Genomic DNA, 10,711 nt, shown 5'->3' with positions numbered 1-10,711 from the left:
CCCATAAGAAACTGGTCGCTCTTCTTGCATCAACACGCAACCCAAACCCTTCAGAGAAGCGTCAGTAAATACTAAATACTCGATTCCACTCTGAGGTGTGGCTAAGACAGGTGCAGAAGTTAACTTACTTTTCAATTCAGTAAAAGCAGTCTGACAAGAATCATCCCATACAAATGGTACATTCTTCTTAGTCAGATGAGTAAGTGGACCCGCAATTTTTGAAAATCCCTGGATGAACCTGCGATAATACCCCGCCAATCCCAGAAAACTGCGAATCTCTGTCGGTGAGGTAGGCTGTCCCCATTCCATAACGACCGCAACCTTGGCTGGATCTACTGCTAACCCTTCTTCTGACACTACATGACCCAGAAATTTAACCTCTTTCTGCCAAAATTCACACTTCTCAAACTTCGCAAACAACTGATGTTCTCGAAGTGTCTGCAACACTGTGCGTAAATGTCTGGCATGGTCCTTCTCCGACTTAGAGTAAACCAGAATATCATCAATGAAAACAATGACAAACTGATCTAAGTATTCTCTGAATACCCTGTTCATCAAGTCCATAAAGACAGCTGGAGCGTTCGTTAAACCGAAAGGCATAACACGAAACTCGTAAGATCCGTACCTTGTGAGAAATGCTGTCTTTGGAACATCTTGTTCTCTGACTCGTAGCTGATGATAACCAGACCTCAAATCGATCTTTGAGAAGTAAGTAACTCCCTTCAACTGATCAAACAGGTCATTAATTCTGGGCAACGGGTACTTGTTGCGAACAGTGACCTTGTTCAGTTCTCTGTAATCAATACAAAGACGAAGAGATCCATCCTTCTTCTTTACAAACAGTACTGGTGCTCCCCATGGTGAAGTACTCCTACGAATAAATCCCTGGCTGAGCAACTGCTGAATTTGATCTTTCAACTCTCGCATCTCCACTGGTGCCATTCTGTACGGCGCCTTAGCAATAGGCGTAGTGCCCGGAGCTAAATCAATAACGAAGTCTATCTCTCGACTCGGTGGCAAGCCTGGAATTTCCTGGAATACATCCTGGAATTCCTGTACTACCGGGATGCTGTCAAGAGATACCGCAGTCGCTTCCTGTGAGTTCTCCTCAAGAACGAATAAATAAGTGCTAGGCCCTCTATCAGGTTGTGGTACAACAAGAAGATACATCTCCTGTCCTGGTATAGCAAATACAATAGACTTTTCGTAACAGTTAACCTGAGCATGGTACTGAGATAACCAGTCCATCCCAAGTATAACATCATACGAATGCATATCTAACACTAACAAATTTGCAAGAAATCGAAGCCGGCCCATATCTATAACGATATCACCGCTACACTCTCGTAAAATTGCGCCAACTCCCAATGGTGTATAAATATTAAGAGGTTGGTCACATAACTGAGTCGTCATACCAGATAAAATAACAAAAGATCTAGACACAAAAGAATGTGATGCACCAGTGTCAAACAGTATACGAGCAGTTCTACCATGTATAGAAAACATACCCTCAATAGCCTGAGGAGCCTGCGCATTATGTGGCATGAAGTTATAAACTCTGCCATGATGCAACTGCTGTGGAGGTTGTCCCGGAGGAAATGGTGGTGCTGGAAGTGCCGGAAAATTCTGAACTTGCCCACGTGGCATCGGTGGGGCCGGTAGAGGTAACGACTGATTAGGTCTCGGCTGCCCATACTGTCCTTGCTTAGCTTTGGGACACATCTTGGCCGGATGCCCAATCTCTCTACAGTGATAACAACGTCGCGTAAAAGGACCTGCCTGCCTTCTCTGTTGATTTCCCGACCACTATTCCTGTCCGGTCTGAGGTACCCCACCTTGTCTACCCTGATTAGGGACTCCATCCCTCTGCACATCTGGGTTTCCTTTGTTTTTCTTCCACGGTTGATGTCCCTGAAATCTGCCCCGATCATTGGACTTGGTACCACTGCTGCTTCCTTTCTCCACTGTCTGGTAGTCTCGGTTAGTCCGCTTATCTCCCTTGGACTTCCGGTAATCACTCCTCATCTGGCAGTGCTGTAAAGCGGCATTAACCACCTGGATATAAGTAGTATATGCCGGACTCCCTATGATCACCACTTTAATCGGCCATATCAACCCATTCACAAAGCGGTCTCGCTTCTTTTCTTCCGTATTGACCTCCTCTGGTGCAAATAATGACAAATTAATGAACATCTGTTCATACTCAGCCACAGTCATATCCTCCTGTTGCAGATCCAGAAATTCAGTCTTCATCGCTGAAACAAGTTTAGCATAAACCGGGGCCAAAAACCCTGAAACTGGAAAACGTCGATCAGGAGGAAATTCTAAGAGTCCATGACTCGACGAAATGTCAAAATGAATCCCGCACGAGGATCCAAGCTCAAAATAAAATATTTAGCAATAACTCTCATTAATTGCACAACGGCCCCTCCAAAAGGTGAAAACTGCGAAACTGCCCCAAATAAAAATATCTTCCAAAAGATATTTTCTTAAATACCCCTGAAATAAAATATCTTCAAAAGATATTTATGAAAAACACCCCAAGAAAAGGAAATGTTTCCAAAGAACAATGCATCCATGCCCCTATGGACACCGGGAGCAACCAGAGTACTTTCTCACGAAAGTAAAGATACGTATCTCATAGAAATCATTGAGAATAAAGATACGTAAAGTCAGAAACCAACTCCGAACACAAGAAGTGTGGTTACGCAACAAAGTGCCAAACGGGAAAAAGACAAAATAGGGAAAAGGACGAAAAGTGAATAGTGCCGAAAAACGAAAAATGCGGAATTGACTCGGTCCTCAAAAGAAGTTGTCAATCCACATAAAAGAGTCTCAGAAATCACTTTAGAGCACTCGAGACGACACTAAGTGACGAGGAATTGAACTCAGAAAGGAAAAAGATCAACGGAAAAAAAATATCCATAAAAATCTGAGGAAAGGGAAAGGAATGAAAATGACTGGGTCATTACACTTGTCTTCAGCTCTTGCAAAGATGACTCACAGGCTTCATTCCACACAAACTTAATCCCTTTTCGGGTCAAACGGGTCATAGGCACTGCCAAACGGGAGAAATCTTTCACAAATCTCCGATAATAACCCGCTAGACCAAGAAAACTCCGTATCTCAAAAATATTCTTGGGTTGCTCCCAATTCAAAACTGCCTTAACTTTTGATGGATCAATCGACACTCCTTCTTCCGAAACAACATGCCCCAAAAACTTCACCTCCTGTAGCCAAAACTCACATTTCTCATATTTGACATACAATCGGTGCTCTCGTAAAATCTACAATACAATGCTCAAATGGATCTCGTGCTCTTTCCGAGTCAGTGAATATAAAAGAATGTCGTCCATGAAAACTTCCACAAACTAGTCCAAGTAATCGTGAAAGACGCAGTTCATCAAGTCCATGAATGTCGCAGGCGCATTAGTCAAGCCAAAAGGCATAACAAGGAACTCATAGTGTCTATACCGTGTACGGAACGCTTTCTTCGGGATATCCTCATCCCTAACCCGCAACTGATAATAGCCAGACCTTAAGTCAATCTTCGAAAATCAACTGGCTCCCCTCAACTGGTCAAATAGATCATCTATCCTTGGCAAATGATACTTGTTCTTGATGGTGGCATGATTTAACTTCCAGTAATCAATACACAATCTCAAAGAACCATATTTCTTCTTAGCAAACAAGACCGGTGCGCCCCATGGCGACACACTCGGTCAGATGAAACCTCTCATCCTCAAATCATCAAGTTGTTTCTTCAACTCTTCCAACTCAACTGGTGCCTTACGATACGGTGCCATAGAAATCAGTGCGGTACCAAGCATCAAGTCAATAGTAAACTCCACTTCTCGGTGCGGAAGCAATTCTGCCAAATTCTCTGGAAACACGTCCAGAAAATCACGAACTACCTCCGGATAGTCTTCTCCCACAACATCATCTTTTTCGGCTAGAAGACTAGCCAAGAAATAATCTCCACGAATTCGTTTACGAACCCCATACAATGATGAAGGCTGGGAATCACTTCGATCTCCCATGAAAAAGATATAATCTCCTTCTGGAGTGCAAATTGTAACTCTACCTCTGAAATAATTAATCGTGGCACGAAAGAAAGCTAACCAATCCATCTTGAGAATGACATCAAAACTAGTCATCTCCAGGAGGATAAGGTCAAACACAAAAGTCCGTCCAACTATCACAATGGAACAATCTCGTACAACTCAGCTCAAAGACACTGAAACCCCAACTGGCGTATCAACACGCAACGCCTGATCCATGAAACTAACCTCTAACCCCGATACAAGTGCAAATGATGATGATATGAAGGAATGAGATGCACTAGAGTAAAACAAAACACGAGCCCAAGAACCAAACACTGGAAAGATACCTCGGAGAGCTGACGGTCCAGAAGATGCATCAGCCGTTGCGAGTGCAAAGACACGGCCCTGTGGTGCTTGTGCCTAAGAACTACCAACCTGAATACCGGACTGTTATGCTAGCATAGTAGGAGCATCCCTCCTAACGGATCGTGAACCCTGAGAAGACATAGCAGGTTGTGGTGGTGGCGGTGGTCTAAAACCTGACTGAATTGTAGCTGACTGTGACGGCCTCTGTCGTGACCCTCTGCCACTACCTGTGCCTTCTCCCTGACTAGGATAGTCTTGAATCAAGTGACCCTGCTGGCCACACCCCAAGCCTTTGGAGCTGAAGAAACTGAAGACAATCTCATGGGACAACTGGACTTGTAATACCTAGGCTGCTGACACTGAAAACAAACAATTCCACTCCTGTCAGACCCAGCTGGTATAGGAGTGGTAGGAGCAGATCGTGCGGACTGTTGCCCCTGAAACTGAAATGAACCACCCTTGCTCTTCTTCTAAGAAGATTCTTCTGAAGATAGCCCTGCACTTCTCTTTTACTTCCACTGTTCCCTCCTTGCATCCTTATCTTTGATATCAGCCTCAAGCATCAAAGCCCTCTCTACTGCTTCAGAATAAACCTTGATGAACTGTGCCGTTATCAACGGCCTCATTCTGTCATGAAGACCGGAAACAAATTTTTGAGTTTTGTCAACTTCATCTCTCACCATTTCTGGAGCAAAGTGAAGTAAATTAATTGTCATACTCCGCCACTGACATATTACCTTAGATAAGGCCAAGAAACTGGTCTTTTAACTCCCATCTTTTGGAAATCGGAAAATACTTCTCGTAAAATAGCTCTTTGAACCTGTCCCAACTCATCTCTTCCACCTTATACTGATTCGTACTGACTTCCACCAAAGCTTGGCATCCTTAGCAAACTTATAAGTTGCTAGGATGATCTTCAAGTGATCCTCTGTCACATCCATTGAGGTCAACTGAGTTTCAACTTGATCCATGTAGTCGTCTGCTACCATTGGATCCGTACCGCCCTCAAACATTACCGGCATCAACTGAAAAATCCCCTTAATGATCTTAAGACGCTTCTGAGCTGGCATATCCTCAACTTGAACTGTAGGTTGTTGTGCCGGCTGCGGCTGAGCAGCAATGGTGGCCCTCACGGCCCTCTGCAACAAGCAATTCAATACTAGTTCCGCAGAACCTTCATCCACTTCTACAGGTGCTTCAACATTATCCCTCCTTATGGGGACACCTCTCGGGGGAATCAAATCTCTAAGAAGTGTGTCCTCATCATTTAGCTCCTCCGGATAGGAGCTGGAGCTCTTGCCAACATCACCCCTAGTCGGCCTAGGGCCAACTTCCATGGGTTCCTCACGCCGTGACATCATGCTATAAAACGAGAAAACAGTTCAATAATAAGACACTAAGGTCCACTGCGGTTGACTCAACATGAAATGATGCCGTAACGACACTTAGTATGCATAACTATACAAGAAACATTTTAACATAAACATTTAAGCACGTAAGCACATAAGCAGTTAAACATGCTTCTTCAAGTAATAAGCAAGTAGCAAATAGTCACATAAATAATGCAATCAACATCCCATGCAATCCTATATAGGCCTCTACCCGTTGTTCTAAAGGTTTTCGAACCATCGCTCTGATACCATTCCTGTGACGACCCGAACCCAGAGGTCCGAACCGTTAACTGGGTCCTTACTCGAACCCGAGGTCATCTACATCAAACCCATCATTTCTAGAGGTGTGACGACACTTATAGGATCATAACTAGGCTTTCACATTGGCTCAAATCAAATCCCCAAGAATCAAGAGTGGAGAAACAAGTGAGGAAGAGCAAAACAATCCAAACAGGGGCACTTCGGTCAACCGAAGTGGAGCTTCGGTCAGCCGAAGCAAACCCTCAAGAACCAGTAGACCAAAATAACCCTCTGGTCGACTGAAAGGTGAGATCCCGAGAGTTGAAAACGGTTCGGTCAACCGAACCCCATTTCGGTCGACCGAAATGAAAGATACTGAGAGTGTGAACTCAGTTCGGTCGACCGAAAAAGGTCCCTCTAGCCTTGGTCCTGAATTTGACATACTGCTTTATGAAAATGAAAGGAAAGCTATAATGGAGACTTAACAATGGTTTGAACTCGTAATAAGTCTTTAATCAAGAATTATTCTACGATTACAAATGAAAGAACCAACCCCTGATCACACTAAATATCATCGAAACCAATTTCATGAGTTTTAAACTTAAGCTTTACATCATGGACAATTTACATAAAAAATGAGTTCGACATCTTGTTACATCATTTACATACCAAATGAACTTAATACATCTTGTTACATGTGCTTTACAAAATAAGTTCAAGCTCTACTAAAATACATCTAAAATGTTCTCCAAGTGCCCTCAAGCATGTGGTGGATTATCATCTGCCAACTCCTTGCCATTCCTGAAAAATGTTAAATATATTGGGGTGAGCGAATCACTCAGTAGATGGCACCTAAGACACGTCTCTTGTGTCCCCGTGAACCCATAACAAAGAATAGAGCAATGGGAATGGGGATCATACCGTGTCAGGATATAACAACATACTAATCAATCTCAAGTATAAACAATGTAATGTAATGGAATGCAATGCATGTCGATGTCACTCCCCAATTTCAACATTTCAAAACCATCACTTTTAAACGGTTAATATAACCCGCCCATTGGTGACCCCGTAGCGACACGAGAGAAGGATTGGCTAGTGTCTCTAACCTTTGGTACCCCGCAGTGTCATTTTGGGCCCAGCTAGCTCAACCACGCTAGGGCAATCTCCCTAATTCCTTTTAGGCTATATTAACCCTTCGGCCCTTTGATACCTCCACAGCGACCGAGTTTTTATAAAACATTTTAATCAAAAACTTCTTCCCAAAATTCCCTTTTTCAATTCAAAACGATTCCTTCCATGCAAGCCCAATGATGTGCATATGTGTCCCGTGCTTTCATTGCAATAATACTAAGAAATTTCCTACAACACAATTAAACATTTTATCATACATCATTTATAGCATGTTAACAACATAGTAGACTTAGGAACTCACATACAAGCATGCTTATCATACAACTTAAATTAATACACATCCTCATATATTCATATATGTTCAATCAAGTCAAAGTAAACTATAATCAATACAATTAAACATGCTAAAACACAAATCAAGTAAATTGACTCACTAAAGCACAAAACTTCGTGGATTAAGGACCCTTACCTCTTAGAATGCGAAAACCCTCAAAATGGGTTCAAATTTCGAAAATCAAAGGGAGACCCAAAGCTGAAATTGTTGGTACTCACACGTAAAGCTCGTCGTGCTCTCCGTTTTGCCTCAAACGGCGCTTAAAATTACTAAGGATTGAGAGAGAAACCTTAGATCAAAGCTTGCTTCCAAAAGAAAAGAAAAATGAAGAGAAAATTGAGAGAGAAGAAGAAGTTACGGGAGAGAGAGAAAAAATGAGGGAGCAAGGTGGTCTTTAGACCACTTATGTGGTTAGTGGTGGGTCCCACCAATTTTCTTTTATTTTCCCTTTTTCTTTTTGTCTCAAAATTACACCACACATTTAAATATATGCACCACCAAGTAAATGCCACTTAATTCACATAAAATAAAACGTGTGAAATACAAATGGACCCAACTAAAATCCCGTACGCAAAACTTGAAAAGACGAAATTGCCCTCGCCTCGACGAAATTCCAAAAAAATGAAAAATGCAGAAAAATTGGAAACATCACAGATGCCTTGGTTTGGGATGCACAACATCCCTAGGTCATTTCGATGAATTGAAGTTTTTTTAAGTGCATTCATGTTCACATGCAAGTGTTAGCATGCTTGATTTTTTTTTTTTCTTTTAAAGTTATAATGCATAGTTAGGTCAAAATGTCATTTTTGTCTTGGACTTGTAATGTGTGCCTAAGCACACTTTTTGACACTTATTTCGTGTATATAATATATGGCCAAGGGCCAAACTTCTTTTGAAATCCATGTATATTGAAAAATGTAGATTTTTACCTTTAATGAGAAAAGTATGAAAACTAGGGTTTTGACATGTCATTTTTGCACCGGTGTGTGTATTGTGTATGCAATTCATCATTTGGCATTCATTTATCATGTATGAGGTGTGGCCAATGGCCAAACACCATTTTATGTTAGGTTTTACAAATTTGGTTTCATATATTGCATTTTTGGGTTAAAATAGAAAAATCCAAGCTTTTAAGTGTTCATTTTTAAATCGGGTGGCATTTAATGTATTCCGGCACATTCACTAACACTCATATATTATGCATGAAGTGTGGCCAAGGGCCAAACGGTCTTTTAATGGCATTAAGGTATGGTTCTTGCATTTTTTGCCTTTGAAGGACAAAATTTTTGCATTTGAGATTTGATAGGTCATATTTTGCATCGGTGGTATTTTTAAGTCGTGGATCATTGTAGCATGTCCTAATAGATAAGTTACGTCTACGTGCATGATTGTTTCTGAGCAAAACCCTTTCCTTAGTGATTTGAGCCTCATATGAGCTCATTTTGCACTATTCATGTCAAAAATTATGCAAAGGGGCATTTTGGGGGTTTCACATAGAAAATAAAGTTTTCTTTTGGCATGGTTGGCTAGAAAACATGATTTTTTTTAGGGGGGTTTCTTTTTTGTGTTTTTTTTAAAATAGCTCAGAAAGTCCTCAAAATCACATTTCAAGTTCAAAAATCTACTAAGCTTATCTGCAGGACGAGCGTTTGTCCATGGGGGACGAGCGCTCGTAATTAGGGCAGTGGGTTTTGCCCTGGGCATGCTCTGGACTAGCGCTCATCGCCTTTGGACGAGCGCTCGTCCGTCCCTTTTTCAACACTGCACATTCGACTTCAAATTATTGTATCTCTGTTCTTAAATCTAAACTGACCGCGTCGAAATAAGCTTTCCAATTGTACCAATTGAAGCTTTAGATTCCATTTTTACATCAAAATATTCAAGTTTTAGTGAGGTAGCGTTAGGATTTTGGTCAAACCCGGATGGGGTTTTCCTTCTTTCGACTTCAAGACTTGATATTTTTGCTGTCATACTCTGAATCAAGTGATTCTTGAGTCTATTTTTGTTATTTTTTCGTTGTCTTTCCAATGGTGTGCACAGTGGTACCCATTTCAATATGAAATGACCATTTTACCCTTGGTCCATTCCTTGGAGGGTTTTAAAACCCTAACTCCGGTCATGCTTCCGCTGAGTCACGGGACTCCTCGGAAGGTCGTTCTTGTGTCTTAGGGCTGACGTACATCTCTATAGACTTGTTTATGTTTAACTTTCGCATTTTGGATCCTTTTCGGGTCATCACAGGACACACTGGGTTTATAAAATCCAGGGTCGTCACAACATGACACCCCTATAGTATGAGGTTAGTAGCATATTTACCCCCTTGGGCATTTTCGGAATAAAAGGGCAAAATGTATATTACAATAGTAATTTATGTCAGATTTGTGATAGAGGGGTAATTTTGCACAATTTCAAAAGATTAGGGGTGTTTATTGCACACTTTTTTAAATAGGGGTAAAAGTGCTACTCAAATTATATTTGAGGGGTGTTTTCTGCACTTACCCTAATTTAATTTTTCATTCCTCGAAACCAGTGAACCAAGCTTTAAAAGAGAAGGAAATAAAAGGAATGAAATTTCAACATTCGTTAGTTAGGAAACCTACAAATTCATATTCAAATTAAATTTTTTTTCATGACGTGATGACTTGTGCTAATTTAACTCGAAAATCAAATTTTATCTTCAAGTAGTATGTGGGAAAAAAAAAAGGTTAAACGAGATTGAAAAGAGAGTGTTTGACACGAGGTTTGCATGTTTATTTTTTTTTAAGAATTTTAATAGTTTCTGCAAAAATGAAAAATATGATGTTGGCACTGATTGACAATCTTTTTAAAAACAATTTTTTGAAAATTGAATTAAAAAAAACTCAATTTCATAGACTAGTGTTTTTTTAATCCCATTATGTATGATTTAAATTTTATCGTTTTTGCACTCTTCTTCTCACCTTTGCCCTCGTATTCGCTTTTTCTTTGTATGACTTAGGTTATGAGTCAAATCTATCATCATGTGAAATTGGACTTTTGGATGGTCATAAAGGAAAAGGAAAAGGAAACCATAATTTTAGTTGAAAGAAATGTGAAGAGAGGGTATAAATAGATGGAAAGAAAAAGAGATGGAATGAATTGAAGAGACATCACCGGTGGGGTAAGATTGGGGGTGGCAAATTATGACACGACTCGTGTACACGATACAAGGTAAGTGGGTTTTA

The 10,711-nt window shown here is 40.9% G+C and overlaps 1 protein-coding gene across 1 annotated transcript; it reads right to left on the bottom strand.

Moving 5' to 3' along the window:
• Window positions 1–3,722: 3,722 nt before the first annotated feature.
• LOC132309981 (uncharacterized) lies at window positions 3,723–4,130 on the bottom strand. Its single transcript, XM_059808224.1, has one exon. It carries the CDS (start codon window positions 4,128–4,130, stop codon window positions 3,723–3,725), a length of 408 nt encoding a protein of 135 aa, XP_059664207.1.
• Window positions 4,131–10,711: the final 6,581 nt, after the last annotated feature.

This window comes from Cornus florida, unplaced genomic scaffold, assembly GCF_030987335.1.
Source record: "Cornus florida cultivar Cherokee Brave unplaced genomic scaffold, ASM3098733v1 CherokeeBrave_3.0.0_Hap2_Chr05, whole genome shotgun sequence".
Classification (NCBI taxonomy): Eukaryota; Viridiplantae; Streptophyta; class Magnoliopsida; order Cornales; family Cornaceae; genus Cornus; species Cornus florida.
This window is presented reverse-complemented; position numbering and strand designations above follow the sequence as displayed.

What these genes read in the sequence shown, in the direction of transcription:
- LOC132309981 (XM_059808224.1), bottom strand. Translation starts at nt 4,130, where the DNA reads ATGGATTGGTTAGCTTTCTTTCGTGCCACGATTAATTATTTCAGAGGT.